Source organism: Centruroides sculpturatus, unplaced genomic scaffold (assembly GCF_000671375.1).
Source record: "Centruroides sculpturatus isolate CEXI.00-Female unplaced genomic scaffold, Cexi_2.0 scaffold385, whole genome shotgun sequence".
In the NCBI taxonomy this organism is placed as follows: domain Eukaryota; kingdom Metazoa; phylum Arthropoda; class Arachnida; order Scorpiones; family Buthidae; genus Centruroides; species Centruroides sculpturatus.
The window spans coordinates 134,570-159,151 of NW_019384625.1; the positions used below are offsets into that span (position 1 = coordinate 134,570).

The window sequence follows — 24,582 nt, forward strand, 5'->3', positions numbered from 1 at the left end:
AATCTACTTGACACCATCCGTTATTCTGGATGCAAAATGTTGATGGAACTTTGAAACTTGCGCTCATATTTTCCACCATTGTTGTCTAGTCTGTGACGTTTTTGAAATTTAACGACACGACGCGATGTCCTTTTTCATCATTAATCTTTCCTCTTTTCGAAATTTCTATGTTCTAATTATGTGCATATGAGCGACTCTTCAAAGATCCATCTCTACTGGAGGTCGTTTGTTTACAATTATTAATCATTTAAAATTATTGCGTTCCGTTTACATCAATAAAGTTATTTTTCTCTCGTCGCGGTTTCATATGACTAACACAGCTAATTCGATCTTTGATCGGTTTTTAACAATAGACGATTTTTTTCTAGTTTCGTTTTAGTAAATTTCTAATAATAAATGTTTAATTTCAATCCGTTTTTGGAACCTCACAATTTTGTTCACCCTGTTTGAAGCTTAATAATTCCTGTGCTTTTTGTCGAAAAATTCTGAAAATTTGCAGTGAGGTTTGTTTATTAGTGAGATTAATGTTATTAAATTTTGGTGATTAAAGGTCTCGACCTTTAATCACCAAAATTTAATAACATTTAGGGTGGGGGAGATAAAGGGGGTCGTGTGTATCTCTAGTAGGGCTAGCCTATGGCTCTGTGGGATCCGGGTTTGAATCCGGACGGTTTAAAAAACCCCAGAAATTATAAACAGTATTATGAAAGCTTCATGTTCTGGTATTGGAATATGAGGATGTTTGCTATAGTAGTAGTTAAACACATAATTCCTTATAGTTAATGAATGACATAAAATATTAACAAAATTATCGGAAAAGTCGTCTGATTTTTTAACTCGGAAGTTTTTATGTTACTTGGATGTTGAGTTACCCCTTATTAAAAATCTCAAGCTCTTTTGAGATTTTATCTGATGTTGTTCAACCAAACTATACCATATTGAAAAATATCCTTGAAATTATTCTTTCCAATGATATTTTTTAAATGTGTTTTTTGCTTTTCCTGTTGTTACGTATATTTAACAAAGGAAAGTGTTGGAATCGTGTCAAATTTTACCCTCCGAGATTTTTGCAGATCTTGTGCGCACGCGTTAACATCTATTTCGTTTAATATTTCAGGATGGGAAAATCATTAAGGGGTTAAGGCAGCAGCCCACTGCCCTGGGTAACCCGGAATCGAATCCGGACTACTTGAAAAATCCTCAGAAATTTTTCGGGGATGGCCCGACTAGATATGTCGGCCCCTGGACCCACCGTCCCACATTACCCGGCCGCCCCATTGTAGGCCTGGCCGAACCCATAATGGGCTTGCTAAAAAAGAGGTCCTTAGTGATTATAGGGCGGAAAGAGTTAAAAAGTGTCATGTATTTACAAGATACAAAATAAACGCAACTGTTTTACTCACGTATATAAATACAATGAAATTTTTTTGTGTATAATTTTTTTCCAAATATTTTTACTACATTATAAATTAGTTTACATAATTATTTAATATATTGACTTTTAAAGAATTGATTATTTTTAATTGGTTGCTTTATCATTTCTTGCTTCCCGCCAGGTCGGATATTTCAAAATGGCGAGTCGTCAGCATGTGTCGTGTGGTCTTGAACTCGCTTGTGCCAATGATATTAGTAATTCTTTGTCAGCTGCTACTAGTGCCGGGTATGTATATAATTTTGAATTTTCTTATATCCGCTAGTGGAATAAATTTTTGTCTTCTTATCGTAATCTTGAGATCGATATTTCAAAGGTTTACAGTTGTCGAAAGTTTAAATGATTTATTGTAGTTATCGTTAATTTTAAAGTATAATTAGAATTTGATCGTTTTTAAATAAGTGAAATATGTTACTGATATGAATAAATAATATTTTAAATATTTAAGTTGCAAGGAAATACTAGAAATTTACCTATAGAACATTAGAATATTCTTAAATTTTTCTTTGAGTTAATTAAGTAAAAAGTTATTTATTAAGTAAAAAGTTATGGTAATTTTTGCACATTATATTTTAGCTTTACTGATACATTACTAATGAAAAAATAATTTCTACAATTCACATTAAAGCATGGCGTTTTAATGTTGATAAATAAAAGATGAATAAAGTTATCATTCAGATAATTTTACACTTGATTAAATTGAAAACTCCTTTTCGAATTACTGCACTTGATTAAAATAGAATGTAGAAAACACTTCCAAAATTAATGAGAAATAGAAGACAAAAAGCTGAAAATGAAATGAATGTAATAGAAAATTTGAAAGTATATGTAAAAATGTGGTTTGGAAGAAGAAAATATATAGAAAGAAGAAGTAAGAATAGTTCAAAAAATTCAATTAAAAAACAAAACAGTAATTTAGAAATCTTGAAGTTGTGATATATGATTTCCAGTAAATAAATAATTTTGCTTGTTGCTTAAATTTCTTTTTTTTTGTATCTGTTCAAATATAAGTTGTTAATCAATGAAGAAAAATAAACAAACAAGCATTTTCTTCATCAAAAAACTTCAACAGTGTATACATTCATTCACAAAAGAATAATGCAGTTAGAATTGTTGATTATTGCAAAAATTAGTAAGATTCAAGCTCTGAATAAGGGGATTCACACCCCAGAATTGTAAACCCCCATACAAGCAAAACAGTCAAAGGAATCATACCTGCACATGTGACCCTTTGTGAGATATTTGCCCCTTGAAAGATCAGTTTTTAACATGTATCAGTATACTACTTATTCTCTGTACTACGCATCATCGAGCCTTGCTATCGCTTGCCTTGACCAATGCTCCACATGTAGTCATGTGCTTTGGTTCTCATTATCGCTCATACCTCATTATATAGTTTTAGAGGGGTGTGGGACTCACCCCCACACCCCTCTAAAACTATATAACATCAAGTACTCCATGAACAGTCAAGTGGGCTACTCAAAGTCAGCAAGTCGCATAGGCTAAATAGTTAAACACAATAGTCTGAGCATAGTGATGTGACTTGTGATCTCATGCGACCAGATTTTGGTGGACTCTCGTGAAGGGTTGCTTGTAGAGGTATGGTTCCCTTGACTTTTTGCTCCTGTGGGTATGCTTTACAGCTCTGATAAGGTCCCAACCCATCTCATTTAGAACTTGAATTGTACTCAAAAGTTGGCATAAAGCTCTATCTCAGACAAATATGTAAATGATGAGTTAGGTCCAATAGCATGATAGGTAATGCCACCAGAGTGCTTTAAAATTATTAAAATTCCAGTATCCTGTAAAATAAAAAGTGTCACAGAGGCTTATTATGTTTACAATTTTTAGTGTACTTTTCGTTTCACCAGGGTAGTGATATTGAATAGTGTCATTAAGCAAAACAGGTATGTTGGGATATCATTTAATGAACAATCAGCAGGAAATGCAATATTGAACATTGTGGCATTCTCATTACAAACAAAACTTTTGCTGACTACTCTTGTTTACTGAAAGGTTAGTAGAACCTTTGAGTCTAGACAACTATCGAAGATATACAGGTAACCCCCGTATAACACGGTAGTTACGTTCCAAAAAATTGCCGTGTTATGCGAATCTGTGTTATACGAAACAAACAACTAATACGAAAAGGAGGGTTAGGTTCCAAAAATTAAAAAACATGCTAGTATATTTTCATAATTAAGATAAATATCTTCATTAAAATTTTTTAAAGTGATACATATTAATATAAATTAAACAATGTTTTCTTCGTCATCACTAAAAACACTATTAATTAACCGAGAGCGTTTTCTTTTTGGCAAGTTATCCTTATCCTCTGAGCATTTTTCTGCATTATCTTCAGATCCATGCTTTACCTTTTGCAAAATGTATGTAANTGTTTAAATATATATAATTCAGTATAGCATTTACTAATTTTTGAACATATAGAACTTTACTTTTTAGTAATATCACACAAAATAAATTAAATTATCATTATATAAAAGAGAAATACTTATTATATTTAATTAATTAATTAATACTCTTCCTAAATCTACTTTTGAAATTTTGATTCTTACATATACAGTACTATATATATCTTTAAAAACCTCAAATCCCAGTAAATAACTTTGATAGACTAAGATCTGACTTTGATCTGTTACTAAGATCATCTTCAGGGGTGATACTGATTAACATCAATAAATGAGTGAAGTGACATCACTTAACAATCAGCAAGAAATGTGATACTGAACCTCATGACATTCTTGTTATGAAAGACACTTTCATTGACAACTCATTTACTGAAAGGTTGGTGCAAGCTACCTGAGTCTAAATGACTGTCAAATATATACTTAAATTCATATTTTATTGAAACATATGTAAGATTATTACTTTTGTTTTAAAATTATATTGTTGAATATCATTTATACCAAATATAATGTCTGTAAAATTAAGAAATGTATATATATGAACAACTTATTTGTAAAAAGTTTCTTGCATGCACTCATGATGAAATCTATCATTAATTGGTATTGTGCTGAAGAAGTTTTATACCTTTGATTTTTATTCTCTGTGTTAAGAAATTTATATTTATAAAAATAATAGATGAAACTCCACTTAAGGTTACCTGCTGTGACTCCACATGATACTATTAATAATATCATGTGATCAAAATTGGAGGAAATCCTCGTTGCCAATTTGGTGACTAACATATGACATTGCAATTTGTGTGTTCATCTCAAGGTGAATGGCTGTGTACAAAGTTAACGAGAATGGTAAAAATGTAGTTGAGTATCACTTTAGGTTGTGCATTGCATTATGCATTTATTAGAAATGATCGTTAGCAGTAAGTAGCTGAAACCTTTCATAACAGTCATTGAGTTCAGTATTGCCTCCCTGGCATATCTGTATGATGCAGTCAAAAGCATTATCCACAGTTTACAGAGTTTGAAAAGATTGCATCATCATACTGAGGGAAGCAAGATGTCTCTTTTGTCAAATTTCCTGCCATCTGGGCTATTCTGGTCTGACCTGACTGGGAGCAGTGTCTGGGCACATGTATGCATCTTTGTCTACCATTCAGAGACGGGTGGAAGCTTTGTTACTTCCATATCATTACAGGTACATCCTGTCATCAACACCTCATCGTAACTTCATTTGCAGTGATGACACAGGGACATGGACTGTTATATATTAACATCTTTAGTGAGTTTTTATTCTGTTTGAACATGGATGATTACTGTGATAGTGTGGAGCACTGGTTCATTCCTGTTTTACTATTGTAAAACAGGATTGAATCAGTGGCATACTCAACAGAATGGCTTACTATATCACTGCTGGCATCCTTGTCTGGGAAATCATCTTTTATGATAGTCAGTCAGTTGTGCAAGGAACATTGACAGCACAGTGATATGCTGCCACACTTCCTTCACCTGCCTGTCTCCAGATTTATCACCCATTGACATTTATGGAACCATATAGGATGCCAGCTTTAGTGTGATGAATCTGGAGCATCAGTTATAACATCTGGGGATAAATCTGTTACAGGAAAGCATACAGTGCTTGGTACCTCCATGCCTGACTATATTATTGTGTATCCAGACATGAGGAAATCTTACAGGTACTAAAGATTGGTTTAAAATATATTGTTGATGCATCGGAAATTATCCATTTGCTGTGATATTATAATTACTTATTACCACCATCATAGTTTGTTTTCAATAATAAAGTTTTATTTGTTTCAGATACTTTCTTCTTAGTGCATAACTTTTTGTTTTGTGAGCTTATATGCAGAGTTATTAATGATAGTAGTGTTAAAATTACACAAATAAATCAAAACTCAATAAGAAATTTTGTTTTTATTATTCAAAGTGTTGTAAGATTATATTGAATGCAAAAATTAATCAAGAACAAAATAAAATTTTTAAAAATATTTTTTGTTTTTCCGGAAGGAAAAAATTTTTAGGAGAAATATATTAGTATTTTAATTGATTTAATTTTATAATTTTTATCTCACAATCAAATATCTTAATTTATTGCTAACAAAGTTGAACTAGTGACTAGTTAATCTACTGAATTAAGCATTACATCTTTAACAGTAGAGAAATGCTAATGTTTTAGATTCAGTTAGTTAATTAACAGGCCATCTTCAGACATGGGTAAATAAACATGAAATTCCAGTGTTGGATAAGAAAGAAAGATCAATAAGTTCAAGTAAATTTTATTATTCACTTATGAACATTCAAAAGTCAAATTAAATTTGAATATTTGTTCAATACTGTATTATCATTCATTTGTGAATACTGTGCTAACATTGTGTTTACAAATCAAACGGTTTAGTTCAGATAGCCAACATTTTTAACAGATTAGAATGATGAAAAACATATATAATTACAATTCTTAAGTTACAACCAAATTCAAATAGCCAGCATAATATAAATTATCATTATTTTTTGTGAATAACAGTGATTGGAATTAGTTATTTGTTGAATTTAGTTGAGTGATCAAATAATTATTAGTATGTAGCCAAAAGTCTTGAGATTTATTTGATCATAGCCCCACTGAGGATTGAGATTCAGTCCAAGCATGTGTACTTTCATAAAAATTGAATTCTCTGTTAAAAATATCACAGGAAGAAAGCAAAGAAGTGAAAAATATCTATCATCCTTTTATTAATGCAAAATATATATAAACAATGAAACAAAAATAAATTGATAATATAACATTATGATAGATTATAGGATGTCATACTGAGATAAGATGAAATGCAGCATTCAAAGAATGATACAAATGATATACAGTGGCTACAGTTGATATCTGATTGACATGTCCATGATTATCAAAGTTGCTTATACCATTTTCCAAAATAATTTGGAAAATGGTATAAGCAACTTAACATAATATACTTTAAAGGATTTAACATAAGTTAAATCCTTTAAAGTATATTATGTATAGGTTTGGTATAATAACTGTACTAATTTCATTTTTAATTGGGCTACAATTTGAAAAAATTATACACCTGTAAATTCCCACTGTCATTTGTCTGTTTGTCTTTCTTTAATCTTGATAACAGAGTTAGATAGATGAAAGTCAAGACCAGATATGGAAATATTAGGGGCATGAGGCCCGGATTAAATATATAAGAACTTCTGATGCAAACCGGAAGTCGTTATTTCAATTAAAAAATTTCTCTTGAAAGATGTTAGATAGATGACCAGCATGACTCTGTTGTTAAAGGAAAAGTATTATGTACAGGAGCAAGATACTACTAATTTGAGATGGAGAGCATATATTTTAAATTAAATAAATTTAAAAAATATGATAAAAAATTGCACCCCAGCATTGTGACCATGTCACAATAAATAATTGCTCATTGCAAGCATAATTTTTTTTATCTTAAAAAATAATTCTAGAATTATGAATATTATCTAGAATATTTTGTTTCTAAAATAAATGTAATAAATCTACATATAAAATTTATTAGATTTATTATGGAATTTAAATTTGTTTGATTGGAAATTCATGATTTGCATATGATATCATATTTTAATGTTTTTTATTATATATTATATTTTAATATTTTATATATCATATCTTAAAATCATATTTTAAGACTTTTTTACAAAGAATAAAATACAGTAGAACCCTGATTAACTGAGGTTCTGTATTATCCAACGTGATGTGAACCTGCAAGTGAATATTACTACTTTTCTTAAAGAATGCATGAAAAAAGTTTAAAACAATAACATATATTACAAAATGATTTGTTTCTGTTACCTTTATCATTTAACTTCAGTATGCATTAATAACTAATTCATATTAAAATGTAACTACTATAATATGCATACAAATATAAACATCAACTGAAACCTGATTCATAACAAATAGACACCCACAATTGCCGTAAATAATCAGGCTATATAGCTCAATTATTTACGGCAATTGTGGGTGTCTATTTAATAATATGCATTTTTATTTTTAAAACTATTGTACAGTACATATTAGCTGTAGGCTATAAGAAATGATGTAAAAAATGTTGTTCTTATATATAAGGTAAAAAAAAGAGGCTTAAAAGTGATATATCATGTAAATCTTTTGCATTTATAATTTTTAATTCAAAATGGTCATAGTCATCCATCCAAGTTTTCAGTTATCTGTAGTAGCATCTTTTCACATTATCTTAGATTGTACTATAATCAGTTTTATTAAATTGTTTTAAAGTAACAAGTTGGAAAACAATACAGATGCAATGAAATAATGTTTGGCAGCTCTCTTTCCATTCTCTTCTGCATATACAATAATTGTTCATTTTAATGCTATGTCATAAGTTTGTTTCAAAAGCATTTTAATTTCTTTGAATTGATGTGACCATTGAGCAGTATAGGTAAAAATATTTGTTTGTACCTAGTGGTCTACTCACAATAACTGTTGATTGCTGTTTGAACTGCAAAATAAGATGAATTTCAGTTTTGAACAAAAAGAAATTTGGAAAAAAATGCATCTTAAAATGAGGAAATATATTAATTTTAGTAACTTTTATTCTGATTTTTCTGAAGTCTGTTAAATTGGTTCTGCTGTATTCTTTAAGGACTGACTACCAATGATAATTTATATCTTAATATTGAAATATATATTTTAGGTGATTTTCTAAAATTAAATTTTATGTTTTTTGTCTGTAACCAATTAAAAAGCTAAATAAATCTTTTTTTAGATATCAGTTTGTTGCAATGCCAATTGTTCATCCAAGATTCAAACGTGAATTTATAAGTGGAAAAGCAAAAGATCGTTCAGGAGCATTTACAAGATCTGATCTTGTTCTAAACAGCCAAGGTCAGTTTGGTTTAAAACTATTTTTTAATATATAAATAAATAAAATAAACAGTTTTTAAGAAATCAAAAGATAAATGAATTTTAAATAAAAAAATTTTTTTCTGGGATTGTCACTACAGACTTTTAGATACAGTGGAATTCACTTATTATGATCACTTGCAACTTTGTAACTAGCTGATAACATTAAACAGAGGATGAAAAATTTTCATTGTTGAACTCAATTTATTACAAACAATTATAGTATGAATGTGTACAATTTACATTTATTATAAACTGTACACTTAATACAACATTTCATATAAATAGTTGTTTTTAACACAACAGATCACAAAATTGAACTAGAGAAATTGCAACAGGAATGTTCATTCCCAAACGTATGCTTCAAGTAAAGGTCTATAGAACACATATTTTCTAAGAATTCTTGTCATGTAAATACAGTATGTAAAAGATAAAGATATAGCTGTGTTTCTTTATGTGGTGAGAGTGTAGCAAAAATGATGTCACAAGCAGCTATCACTACATGTCACTGCATTATAGTTTAGAAATGCTTTCCACTTCAGCTAAACATGGATGCTTTAATCTATTCTCTGATTTCAATTATAGTTGAAAGTAGTGCTTTAGTTAAAGTACTACAATATAATAAAAAAAAAGAGAGAATTGAGCATTTCTCTTTCTGAAAATGTGAAAAAAATAGAGAGAGAGAAAATAGATAATTGTGTTTAAGATATTGTATTTTCCTATTCTTTAGATGACTTTCAGAGTCATTTTAGAAAATTTAATCCTCCTTAACCATTTCATAATATTTTTAACAACAGTCACATCGACTTTTTTATTTTCACAGTGTATCACATTATACACACATTCGTCCACTTTGCTTTGCACGTGTAGCAGATGTAAAAGCTGCTTTATCTTTGCTGCAGCGATCCCCTTGCAGCAAATGTTTGCTACATGATAGTGCTTCATTTAGAAACACTTTGCCATGTAGTGATTGAGCAGCACTGCATAAAGAAACACGACCTATGCTTCAGTTAAAAGTAAGTTTTGAAGAAATCCATTTAGTATGAATTTTTCAAGAATTCTTAAACCTAAGTTTAATTATCACAATTGATAACAATAGCTGAATAATCATAATAGACAGGTTATTTTTAACTAATTTTATATAGTGTTTTGAGACTGGCTGATTATGATAACAATAGTGAATTGATAACATTATCTGTGATTATAATAACTGGATTCCACTGTATTTGCAATTTTAATTTCAAAGAAATTATTCAATACTTTTTATTCTAATTTCTTTTTTCAGTATAAAATAAAACTATGAGATGACTGATTTGAATCTGAGTGGAAATAAAACTGTAGAGTTGAAATTAATAAAATTTATATTTTGTTTATAACTTAAATTGTTTATATTTTAGTAAATTTGCTGGGGTTTTAAAATTTCTTGTTTTCTCAAAGCTGCAATATAATTTAATAGAGAAGGAGATTTTAACCAAGGATTTCTCCCACACCAGGTCATATAAAACAAATATGTGTACTTTTAAACCAATATCCGGCGTGAAAACTTCAAACAAAGATTGGCAAACGCTTTCGATGCCCCTCCTGGGCTCTTCTTCAGGCCAAATTTACTGTACTGGATTCTTTAATCGAATGTTTAAAAAAAATAAATAAATAAAAATAAAAATAAATTTTTAAAATAATGTTTTTTTTTTTTTTTTAAAAAAATTNCATCGAAAGCGTTTGCCAATCTTTGTTTGAAGTTTTCACGCCGGATATTGGTTAGAAGTACGCATATTTGTTTTAAAGAGATTTTAATTAATAAAATTTAATTAGGCATTTTGTTTTTGTTGCTAATTGAATTTATTAATTATGTTTGTTTTGTTGGGCCCTTTAATTGTTTCAGTTTAGTTTAGAGCAATATTTTGGTACTAAAATTTCTGCAATAGTTTGTAATAATGTTTTGTTTTATCTCATTATAATGAAAATTCAGGTAAGTTGTTAAAAATAAATTATTTTACATGTAAATTCTGAAATTAAAATGTAAAAATTATTAATAAGTATCTGTTACTTCCAAATGAATGCTATGGAGAATTTTTAAAATAACATTAACAAATATTGAAATGATACCAGTAATAGCCAGCAAATAATATTCTTTACTAAATAAAACAAAAAACAAATGCTTTCTCAGACACTATGATGACCACATTTTGACTAAGGTTTACAAAAAAACCAGAGTATAAGCCATTATTCATTCCCTCAGAATCTATAGACCCTTATCTATTTAAAATGTTTGCCTACAGAACCCTAGTCAATATTGAACTGAATTATAGTAGAGTGTCATTTATCCAAATCAATTGGGGACTGGGGTTGTTCAGATAACCGATTATGTATGAAAAATAGGCTGTGTTTCTTTATGCAGTGAGAGTGTAGCGAAAATGACGTCATGAGCAGCTATTGCTACACGTCGCTGCATCATAGTTTAGAAACACTTTCCGCTTGAGTGAAACATGGATGCCATAATCTATCCTTTAATTCCAGTTACAGCTGAAAGTAGTGCTTTGGTTACAGCTGAAAGTAGTTTATAACATGGTATAAAGAAATGAGCATTTATCTTTAATAAATGTGAACAAAGTAAAGAGATAAAAGATATATAATTATATTTAAAATTTAGTATTTTCTTATTCTTTAGATAACTTTCAGAGTCATTTTATAAAATTTAATCCTTCTTAATCTTTCCATAATATTTTTATCAACAGTTACTTCGACTTTTTTTATTTTCATAGCATAATATCATATTATATACAAAAGCGTTCATTTTGCTTTACACATATAGGGGACGTAAAAGGTGCTTTATCTTTGCTGCAGTGACCTCTTGCAGCAAACATTTAGAAACGGTTCGCTACATTGCAGTGCTGCATTTAGAAATGGGTTTCAGAGTGTTTGCTGTAAAGCGTTTCTTGAGTGCTGCATAAAGAAACACAGCCATATTAGAATTTTTCTCTATTGCGTGTCACTTCACGTTGAATTTTCGTTGGTGTCAAGCCTAACAAAAATTTTTATAATAATTGTGGCTATTGTATCGAAAAGTTATTTCTTTATTTTCTACAAACAAAATAAATATATTGAAAAATATAAAAACAAAAAAAATTGTACTTTAGAAGTTAATCTAGTATCAAAAGTGTTCGATTCAGCATGACACATCTCCTGACACGGTCTTCAGAAAAACACCACACAAAAGTGCCAGTGCTGCCAGCTAAAACACACACACCAACAAAAAAAAATATTGGAGTAGCCCAAGACATAGCCAAAGATTGCAGCGCCACAGCACTAGCAGAAATTTAAATTTGCCGACAGGAATGCTTTCGGTTAACTGACGTTTTAGTTGACCGGCTTTCGGATAAATGATGCTCTACTGTATATCACACTCATAGTAAAACAACATGAATATCCTTTAAGCCTTGCCCAAAATCCCATCCTTAAATATCAATCTAGATAGCATTTGATTTTCTGTTGGATTTAAATTGAAACTTGTGCACATTTCGAAACTCATCGTATTATTCGATATTTGACTGTCTTGGAACGCATGCACATTTGGCGTCCAGAATTGAATACCTTTCAAATGAAGTTTGAAATGTAAAAGCCAGCTTGGAATGAATATAAGTAGAAGCCTGAGGAAGAGTCCAGAAGGGGTGTCAAAAACGTTTGCAATAATAGAACATAAAAGCTCTGGTTATTTGGTTTAAGTTTGTTTTTTTATACAGTAATACCCCGAACTTATGCGATAGGTGGGACTGAGCAGTAACCGCGTAAGCCGAATTCGCGTAAGTCGGGGTATAATTTCGCATATAAATACATACAAATAATTTTTAATTGGGGCCGGAGACTAAAGAAAACAATAATTTAGAAAAAAATGTTTAATAAAATCTTAGTTAATACATATGTATAACAATTATGTACTTGATTATTACGCCATAATTTTAACATTGTTTCCATCTCAGTGATAATACTGTGATGTTTACGAATGATGCTCGAATTTAAAGATTAAGCATTTTTCACAGCTTTGAGAATTTTTTCTTTGTCTTTTATAATTGTTCTGACAGACAATTCCGGTAGATCAAACTTCTTTGCCAATTCACAAATTTTCATTTTTGTATCAGTCTTTAATAATGGGTACGTTCGTAAAGTCAAACGAGTTAAACGCATTAGTAACGAATCATTCGAAAAGTCTAACGAAATAGGAATAACGATGACTTCATTCTCACTTAACTCGTTTGACTTTACGAATGTACCCAATGTTAACTTTACATTCCAAAGATAAAGTTTTTCTTTTCTTGTTTGATGCAGAAGAATTAGTTCTACTTCGTTTGGATGACATAGTAGAGTCTCTCGAGTCTCCGTAGATACACAGAAATAAATAACACAAAATAAATTGTAGCTATGTGTCGATTCCGCGCGACACATCCGAACATGTAAGCCGAACAATAGTGTGGGGGGAGTGAGTAATCAAGGGCTGTGTGGCGCTCAAACAGAAGACGAATCGACGAGATTTGAAAATCGCGTAACTTCGGGTTTTCGTAAGTCGGGGTAGCATAAGTCGAGGTATTACTGTATTCAACCTGGTGTGTTAGGAAATTAAGTATCAATCTATTTACACATCTTAGAAGGATGAATCTAAGATTTACAAAGTTGTCAGGTTTAACCAATATCTTTCTAAGATTTATGAACAAGTTACAGGAAGAAACCAAATTAGCATCTCCTACGAGGGCTGTTCGAAAAGTTTGCGGCCTTGCCTATATGCGGCGCTGCAATCAATTTAATTTTTGGCGGGAATAATTCAGCCATCCTTGCTAAAGATACGATACCAATTTCCACTTGATTTGTCGTAAAGTTTTGCCACAACAGCTTAGCAGATAGTCAATGTGCACATGCTTTGTCAAAAATGGAGAAGACGGAGACTCGTGCGGTCATAAAATACCTGACGAAAAAAGGGTGACTGCATCTCAAATCAAAGCTGACATGGATGAAGTTTTGGGAGAGTCTGCTCTTTTGTAAACCACTGTGAAAAAATGGACAGCCCTTTTTAAATCTGGCAGAGAGAGTGTGAAACATGACCCTCGCAGCGGACGGCCGTCAACTGCTGTCACTGAAAAAAATATCGACAAAGTTTACGATTTGGTGTTAGCAGATCGCCGTTTGAAAACGCTTGAGATAGCTGAGACAACAGGCATCTCTGTCGACCGAGTGCACCACATTTTAACCAAAAATTTGGGTATGACGAAGGTCTCAGCAAGTTGGGTGCCGCATCTGCTGACCGCTGAGCAAAGACGTGTTCGCACTTTGATGTCAAAGAAGTGTTTGGACTTCTACAAGAAAAACCCACGGGATTTCTTGCGTCGGTTTGTGACTACTGACGAAACGTGGATCCATTACTACACTCCTGAAACAAAAGAACAGTCGAAGCAATGGAAACACCCCAGTTCGCCACCATCAAAGAAGGCAAAAACAGTTCCATCAGCAGGGAAAGTGATGGCCTCGGTTTTTCGGGGATGCTAAAGGAATCATCTTTATTGACTACCTAGAAAGAGGAAAGACCATCAATGCTGTCTATTACTGTATATTTTTGGAAAAACTGAAGAAAGAAATCGAAGAGGCCACACTTGAAGAAGAAGGTTCTGTTTCACCACGATAATGCCAGAATTACTGAACAAAAAATAAACGAACTTAGCTTCCAATTAGTTCCACATTTACCGTACTCACCTGATTTGACCCCCAGTGACTTCCATCTTTTTCCAAATTTAAAATAATTCTTGGTTGGAAAGAGATTACACTCAAATGACAAAGTCATCTCTGAAGTGAACGAGTATTTTGCACACTTTGACAAATCGACCTATTGTAATGGCATAAAAAAGCTAGAACATTGCTAACAAAGCAGACTACATTGAAAAATAAAAAAAGTTTTAACATTATTTTGTTTGTTGTTCTATTTGAGGCCGCAAACTTTCCGAACAGCCCTCGTATAAGAGAAACCCAACTGTATTCTCTTTATCACAAAATGCTGAAAACTTTTTAATAGGCAAAATTTTTCTGGGATGTATTCTGTCTCCATTATAGATAACAAATTCAACAAGAAATGGATCTACATTGGAGTGATGGCTCGCTCTCTTAACATGCTTATCAAAGAACACCATTATTCTGTCCAAAGGGACTTGCCAACAACAGCATTAACAATATTTGCAACCAAAGATGATATACACGTTAATGAAGCCAGTCTCATACACCGAATTAGAAATTGGACCAATCTGAAACATCTGGAAAAATTTGAATTTACAAAGCTACTTTTGAAACACTGCAATAAATTAGAGAGATGCTGAGACATTCTCTAGAGCAGCGGCTGGCAACCTTTCTCACCTCACGGATCACTAAAGTCACAATTTTGAATCCTGCGGACCATTATCATGAATTTTTTTAAATGATACAAAATATGTAGAATAATGATCGTAAAAGTTCAATTTTACTATATTAATATGAAACTCGCATGTTTAATTATAACAAATTAATGCAAGCCTAAAGTTCATTGCTGCTTGTTTGAAACAAGTTTATGGATTTTTCGTGCTTTTCCACGAAGGACGACAATTGCACTCACAATATTGTTTATTGCTCATTATTTATTGATAACAGTCACTTTGTTTTTGGTTTTAGATTCGAATAAAAAACCCCAATGAATGATAAAAGCAACTAAGCATTTTGCATTTCTTTCATAATACTTTGCGTAACCTTTAGTTGATCAATGTTCAAATTTCTCCACGGACCACCCAAATTTTCTTGTGGACCATTGATGGTCCACAGATCACTGATTGCTGACCATTGCTTTAAAACATTGTTTTTCAACCCTGTGGGTCGTGACCCCCCTGGGGGTCGCAGGTAAAAGAAAAAGACAAGTGTTTGTAGGTCCTATACTACAAAAAAAAAAATTAGAATTTCAGTGAGAAGGCTGTGCCTGTTTATTTTACAGTACAATTGGTTTTTCGATCGATATTTAAAGAAAGAAAATTAAATACATAGTTTTTAAAATCACTGATATAGTTTCAATATGGCCCTGGGGGTCGCCAGAATTTTTTAACTTGTAAAGGGGTCGCTTATTCAAGAAGGTTGAAAAACACTATCTAAAGCGTGGAGGTCCATCTTTGAAGTACACCTATAACTTAAGTCTTAACTTTAAAAATAATTTTTTTGTAATATCAATTTGAACTTGACTTTCTACATTAACATTTATGCTTTCCACCAATTAAATAATTATTCCATTTTTTTAAAATTTTCATATACAGTATATGCTCAACTGCTTTTTGATTTAAAAATTGTTGAAAATATTTTTTTTTCTTTAGTAAAGTATATTACTTGCTGGATATTACTAATGTTGTTTCATTATTTGTACTTAGTTAAATCTAGTTTCAAGTATTGCATAGTTATTGTTAACATTATTAACATTGCACTGATTTCCAATATTTTCCTGGGTGAAGCACGGTATCATTTTCACTTTCTTGTCCAAGCTTTTAAAAATAATTCTCACGTTAGATTTTTGTGATTTTGGTGTCAAAATGCTCGGTATAACCTTGTCCTTTGTGGGAAATACTTTTTGTAAAATACGGTCCACTCTGAGGAAAGATATATTCAAAAATCGAAAGTGTTGACTTTCTCCACTTTGATGCTTAATAACAAAAAAGCATTTTGACATTTTTGGGTGCTGACTTTGAAGATTTATTAATTAATTTGTAATTCATCCAGTATTGTTTGTGTGCTACAGTTTTTAATAACAACTAAATTATTATTAAAATAAGAAATGCAAATTTAAACTAGTCATATCCTTTTTATACATTTCTGTTTTTGTTCTTTACAATTACATTTTAAATATTTTCTGCATGGTATTTTCTCCATTATAAATCACTTCAGTTATTCATATTTCATTTATGTGATTTTGCATTTATATGTCATATTTTTTGGTATCTTTTAGCACTTTGTTCTGTTATGTGTTATTCACTTTGAAAAGGAAAACTTTAAAGCAGTTGTTAAAAAAAATTAAAAAACAGATTGTGTATGAATACATAATTTGATTTGAATTCACTTTAGATTAATCCATCCTTACAGCAAATTTTCAGAAAATACAAATACAAAAAGAAAAGAGAATAATACATAACGTGAGCCATTTCCGACAAATTTTCCCATTTAGCAAATTACTCAGCCAGTCCAACTCATTGAAAATTTTCATTTATGTTTTGTAGTATAACCAATTTTACTAAACAAATAAAAATTGCTTTCTAGTTTCTCATTTGCTTTCACTATTTGTTGTGAATGTGAGCTAACCTTTAGAGTGTTTCTTCATTCTTTCATGTGATTGAAGTTTCGACAGGCAGAGAAAATGATATCACATACTGTACCAGTATGTGACAAATCCATTGAATAAAAGAAGAAACAAACAAGTAAAATGGTGAAGCCATTCTTGGGATGAGACTATGTCTTTGAGAGTGCGAGCAATGCATGTGCAAATCTTGCACTCGTGCATGTTTGTAGGAACAGTCTTGGCATTTTGTATTTTATTTTGACCTGGTTCTTGGTCCCCTGACTACCTACAAGTCTGGTTTATTTTATATGTGCATGATTTGGGCACCAGATACTCTTTGCCAAATTGCAACTCCTGACATGTACTGTACTCCTTCATATCTCTAAAGCCCTGGTCACACTATGCGATTTCTAGCAAACAAGCGCGAGTCGCGCGTGTCTTCTCGTGGTCACACATTGTTTGTTGACGTTGCAACTCGGAAACACATGGCCCTATAATAAACCAATAAAATTACAGTAGCTTGTTTTTGACTACTTTCGTGAGTTTGCCGATATTTTACGTTCTACTTCAGAGTATTTACGGAATTTTAGCCACTTTTCTTATTAAAATAGCAAGCAGTTCCTTTCTGGAATGAATAAAAGAAAAAAGGCGATTATTTTAATAGAGCTGGCGAAAATACATGAAAAGATAAAATCTTCGATAAAACGAAGAATTAAAATCCTGCAGGTATTCGTGAGCCTGAATAAGCTCGATCAATCTCGATTCTGTAAAAGTATTAATCCTATGACTATCCGCCATGATGATGAACTATTTTCAATGTTGTCACTGTATGACGTGGCATAAAGGCATTTGTTGATTGGATGCGCGTTTGCAATCATTGCGAGTAGAACAAACTTTTTGTTTCTAGTTGCGATTGCAGTCGCGCCGGTTTTCGAGGGGGATTACTAGTTAATGGGAACGGCCGTCGCGGTTGCAGTCGTCTGCGCGGCTGGAAATCGCATAGTGTGACCAGGGCTTAAGGTGTGCAGCTGTTGACAGCAGTGCGATTTTAGAGACAAGACAGTCTTGTCAACAGAACTTTTAAAAGTACATGGCATAATTTTACTGTTTTACTTTTCCTTGTATATGTTGTTCAGATATGTTAACAAATATTGTCAGAGCATGAAAGAGTAGACATGAGTCAGCCTGAGCTGAAAAGGTCTATGTCAGATGAAAGGGATGTAAGGAGACATGTGAAAGTTGAAAGATTGATCTGATTTCTTTCAACTGTTTTGTTTTTACATTTTTAAAACATTTTTTTTACTATCTTTATTATAAATAATTTTATTGTTTTACTTTCTTTTACAAATTTTATTACTGTGATCCATATGTCAACTCCCACTTGTCTCCTTCAATCCCTTTCATCTGACATAGATCCTTCCCACTCAAACTGACTCATGTCTGCTCTTTGCTTGTGCTGACTATTGTCAGCATGGGAAAGAGTAGACATGATTAGTATAGAAATGTATAGTAAATTGAAACTTTTAGTTCAGGATTACACATATAAATTCAGTTGTACAGTGTTAATTTGTGTTGTGTCATACTTTTGTGACAACTATATTCAATTTTAGAGCAATTCAAAATTAGTTTCACTTGTTTGTTTTTCTTATTTCTCTTGAAAAACATGTAAATGGGAATTGACTTTATTATATTGGAACAAATAAAAATTAAAAAAATTAACATATGACATTTAATGTTCTGGTTATGACTGATAACAGTTACAAGTACTACATATTGAAGCATAAGTTAAGCCTTGTTATCTCCATTACCTATGTTAAGCCCAAAATAGCCCAATAATTTGAAAGATTGTTTAGCATTAATTAAGTAAATTAGGTTATGAGTTGTTACAGATTAAAAATGCTTACTTACCTAGAAATGATGATGATAAAATTCTGATTATGTAAGTGAAGCTTTTATAGTGCATTATAATTTAGTGTTTTGGACCCTGCTAATTTTGATAACATTAAATGATTGATAACAATTTCTGTGATTACAATAAATAAAGTTTAGTTTGTATTTGTAGTGATAATCCTGGTGCATATTTTATGCAAGATCTTTATTTCAGTAGATATTGAATCTTCTTATACATAATTAAAAACCTGCTTACCATATTTCTTCAATTACTATTCATAGTTATTGAAATTACATTGCAAATTGAACTATTTTAAAATATTTGAGTAAAAAAAATGTATGACACTTTTGAGTTCATGAATGCATTATCATTTTTTATAATTTATTTTTAAGAAGAATATATAAACTTGGTTCAAGGTAATTTATGAACAATTTTTTTAGAGTATGTTATGCATGTATCTATCTAGATTATATTTATTCTTATATACAGATATATATCAGAAAAATAAAATGTTTAAGTGTATGTGATATAAAAGACAAAATTTTTTATGTTTATATTTAGATTGGAACACACTTATTGTTGGTAAAGTTTCATTGACTATTGATCCAGATTCTGTGGCATATTCAGTGTGTAAAAATTCTGAAAAAGTGAGTGAGAAAACTTTTTTACATAACTCTGTTAATTTAATTTTCAATTTCATAATTTTTATTTTATTTCCATATATATGTAACAATTAATTTATTCTACATATTTACAATATTATACAGTAGAGCATTGATTACACTGGACAAGAAAAAATATGTTTTTGAATGTTTCCTTTATTTCATGAGTGAAATCTTACTAATTTTGGGGTGAGAAAATTGAATATGACAAAGAAAAATTTTTATTAGCTCTAGTTTCTGTGGTATACAATAGGTGATTTTAACAGCATAAGAGAAAACGATACATTTTAATTACATATGCTAACAACATTGAAAGTGCTTTTGAATTTTTTTTAAATTACAGTAACATTCTAAGGGTTCTAAATTAATAGAAGAATACCTGGCACGTGGTTCGGTGTGAAGAGAATCATGTGATGACGATGAGATCGTTTTCTTTTAGCTTGCCTCTTGTGAGTGAGTTCTGGTGCATCCCTACATACAGACCAGCAGTAATCCACAAGCAATGCTTCATTCCAATGGCCCTGATATCTTTGTTCCAATACAGAAATACAGATATCCTGGTGGAATCTTTCCTCATGTTCATCATTGACAGCTTCACAACTAGGAGGGAAAAAGTCTAGGTGGGAATGGAGAAAATGGATTTTGAGGGACATGTTGCAACTAGGACAACTAGGAGGGAAAAAGTCTAGGTGGGAATGGAGAAAATGGATTTTGAGGGACATGTTGCATCTGAGTTGATGATATTTTTCCAGAAGTATTGTCACCAACTGAGTGTAGTTATCATTTCTTTTGTTGTCTAAGAATCCATGAATAACTCCCTTTAAGGCTTCCCAAGCTTCCTTTTCTTTTCCCTCCAAAACTTGGTCAAATGCGGACTCCTTTACAAGTTTTTGAATTTGTGACCCAACAAAAATACCTTCCTTAACCTTTGCATCACTCAATCTAGGAAATTTGTCTCTTAAGTACTTAAATGCCTGTCCTTTCTGGTTCATACCTTTGACAAAAGTTTTCATTAAACCCAACTTGATATGAAGGGGTGGAAGAAGAACATCTTTTGGGTCCACGAGAGGCTCGGCAACGATATTTTTCTCAGTAGAGTCAAGATTTCTTGCAGGCCAGTCCGCTTGAATGTAATGTAATTTCCTATCCCTACTGTCCCACATACATAAAAAGCAACAGTATTTAGTTGCATTTCCCAGTTGCATTCTTAAGAGTACATTCTTAAGAGTACTCTCCCCAGTTGCATTCTTAAGAGTACAGCGATGACTTTTAGATTGCCACATATTTTCCACTTGTGCTCAGCATAATTGATTGAGTCAAGAAGGGCTGTCATGTTTGCATAAATATATATTCTATAAAAGAGTGTAATTTTATTATATGCTGATCTCAGGAGTTTTACAGGAAAAACGCCAACGAAAATTTGAAATAATTGAAGATTCACTATTTTTTAATGAAACATTTTTTTACAAATTTTACTATAAAACCTCTCTCATATATTTTGTATTATTAAGATTACGTCAATCATTTTAAATTATAATTTAAAATGAATAAAAGTTTTAAATCTTTCGCAGACCATATTTTAACTCTTGTGGACCACTGGTTGGGAACCACTGCTCCAAAGCAAGAGCTAATCGGTCATTTTTATAGTGATTTTTGAATTCAGCAGATGAAAATACATAAGAATATGCTAATTTTGAGCTGAAACAAAATCATTGTTGTTTAGTGTTATCCAACCTTCGATCAACCGTCACATCAGTTAACCAACTTCATTCTAATCGGCAAATTCAAATATCCGCTAGTGATGTGGTGCTACAATATTTGGCTATGTCTTGGCTCTTGGCTACTTTAATATTATTTTTGTTAAATTTTTGCATGTTTTAGTGGTTGTTTGTTTTGTGACCAATAAAATAATTTTAAATGATACAATAGCAACAATTATTATTTTTAAAAAAATTTTGTTACACTTAACATCGATGAAAATTCAACGTGAAGTAGGTTAATAGCGATATACCAGTATACACTTTATATATAATTAAATGATTATTTTATCGGTTTGAAGTAGCAAATAGAAATACTGTAGTACGCATTTTCATTCATGCCTATTATTTTAATTTGATTTAATTTGCTGAAAAGGCCGGATATATCGTTGCTGTATTTTTGTAATATTCATAATATTCTTTTTATACATTCTTATTCTAACATTTTTTTTATTTTTGTCGATAATAAGTGGTTTCTCTTATTTTAGCATATTAAAGATATAATAGCAACATTTTATCAGTGTTTTCCTGTTGCATAAATTTTCCTAAGAAATCCCATAACATATTTTTTCAGTTCAAGACACGGTAGTTTATAATTCGGTGTTTCATATATAAATTAATGCTAAAATACTAGAACTGTAAATATAAGTTTTAATTTAGCAATCTTTCTTAGGCATAAAACTATAAATTATATTTCCATCTTTTGATGATGTGAAATCTTGTGGTTTTGTCCTTACTTTTTTATTAGATTAGATTCAAATATTTTATGGAAGAATACGAATAAATCTGTAAAACAAGTGACTTTAAACTTGATTTGAAATTCAAAGTCATTTATTTTACAGAATTCTTCGAATAAAAATTTATGCACAGAAAAAACTTTAAAAAATGGATTTCTATCCTTTTCACTGTCACTTTATAAGCAAGATGAATAAGAACAAATATGGGTTTCTATAGTAGGTTGAATTTAAATATGGGACTTATAATTATTTTAAGAACATTTAAATCGAAAAAAACAAGTTATTGAGATTATGATAACGTTATTCGATAAAGTTTATAATTTACTTTGAAACGATAAATTANTCCGATTTAAATAAGGATTTTCCAACATGTTTTTTAATTTTTGGAACCTAACCCCCCTTTTCACACTAGTTCTTTGTTTTGTATAACACGGATTCACATAACACGGCAATTTTTTGAAACGTAACTTTCATGTTATATGGGGGTTACCTGTACTATACTTGCATTTTTGAATTATTTAGTTCTGTCAGGATTGTAAACAGTCAGTCTTAAGACTTGAATATTCTAATTCATAAATGGAGTGTGTATTCAAAATAAAAGCATATGATCAATGAATTTCATATTTGGATTTGTTTGGAGTTTTTTAAAGGAAGATAGAGATTTTTTCAATTGTTTTCATTTCTGTTTATGGAACCAGTGTACCTTTACTTTAGGAAGGTATGTAGGGAATGTTCAGACTTTAAAAGCTAGATTGGCTTTAGAGAAGTTGAAGAATGACTAAACAATTGATGCAAGCTTAGAAAATTGTGGTTGCAATACAAGGAAGTTGTGATTTAGATGTGTCTTTGTCACAATTAGAAATCATTATTGTCAAAGAAGACATTATACAGAATCTAGAGTAATTTTATAGTCTGAACATAAGATTTTTGCATTTCCTGAAGCCTTCTGGAGTTAAATGTTTTCTTTCTCATTTTAAAACAATATTAACAACATGGATTAACTGGGATTAAAATAAACTTCAAGGATTTTATTATACTGTAATAAATAATCATCTGTTTTTTAATTGAATGAAGTTAATTAAACCTGGGGATTCTTTTAAATGAACAATAATATCAGAGAATTTTATTAGTTCACTCTCAATGAACTAATTATAGTTTTCTCAATTAGTTAGTTGAAACATAAATAACCAGTTGAAAAAATTTGTAATTGTTTGAAATTATGGTTGAATGATGGAATTATTATTTGTCCTTTGATTAATAATTTAGCTACAGAATTCAGTGATATGAATAGTAATTTAAATAAAATCATATTAGATATAATTATTATTTAAAAAAATTTTTGTTAGGCTTAACATCGATGAAAATTCAACGCGAAGTAGGTTAATAGCGATATACTAATAATGTATTTTTTCATACTTTTCAGTTATCCGACCAACCTCAGTCTCCAATTGAGTTGGATAATCGATGCTCTACTATATATAAATGAATTTATGTAATATATATGAACAAGTATTAAGTACAGCATATAGAAAATTTACTAAACATTTTTAAATTTTAAAATAAGGAACTATTAGAAATTGAATCAATCTGAAGTTTTAATGATCCATTTTACTTTTATTTTTTTTCTTCTTGGGTTAAGAACATTCTAATTCTAACTTTATCCAATTCCAATCCAATAAGTTATTATATGATTACCATAATATCCAAATATGAAATATCAGTTGAATCATTTCCAAGATGACAAAAAAAAAAAAAAAAAAAACACATTTTGGATATCTTGGAAATGACAAATAACAACATTAAATAACATGTAAAATAAGAAATAGTATATTTTTTAAATCTTGCCTAAATGCAAAATTTATTATCATAGAAACATAAGCATATTTAATTACAGGTAATCCCATATAATACGGTGCTTTTATAGTACGGGTTCACTCTAACACAGTTCAGGAATTGGGTAAAACCCTCGTACAACATAAAATATGATAAAGGGTGCATTCTTTTATACCTCCGCGTGAGCATTCTAATTGTTTTCATGGCTACTTTGAATGCTCTTTCAACAAATAATCCATTTAATGGTTAAATTTTACAATTGGGACCCTTCTTTTGCTTCTAAAAACTCATTTTAGAATTATATATTCCTCCACACGATACTATCGATAGTGCGGGTGCCGCCATCTTTCTTTCACTGTCGTTCCTAAATGTCTACAAACAGCAGCACACTCCCGTTGCAGAGCGACCGCTATTAATGAACGCACCCACAAACTGTTACCAGTTGATGATGTTCATGCTGAGATCATCATATAAAATGAATAATCCTCTGGTAAAATATTTACTTAAATAATAAATAAGTATTTTACCTATGAAAAAAATGAATAATAAATCCGATTTAAATAAGGATTTTCCAACATGTTTTTTAATTTTTGGAACCTAACCCCCCTTTTC

The 24,582-nt window shown here is 30.8% G+C and overlaps 1 protein-coding gene across 1 annotated transcript; it reads left to right on the forward strand.

The window, feature by feature from the left end:
* Nucleotides 1–1,105: 1,105 nt before the first annotated feature.
* On the forward strand, nt 1,106–19,631 carry LOC111625620 (protein arginine N-methyltransferase 5-like; the record flags this gene model as incomplete). The annotated part of the gene is made up of 4 exons (XM_023368825.1): nt 1,106–1,403; nt 1,557–1,660; nt 8,640–8,758; nt 19,543–19,631. Coding segments are annotated over exons 2-4 (297 nt in total), but the record flags the coding sequence as incomplete, so codon positions are not given.
* Nucleotides 19,632–24,582: the final 4,951 nt, after the last annotated feature.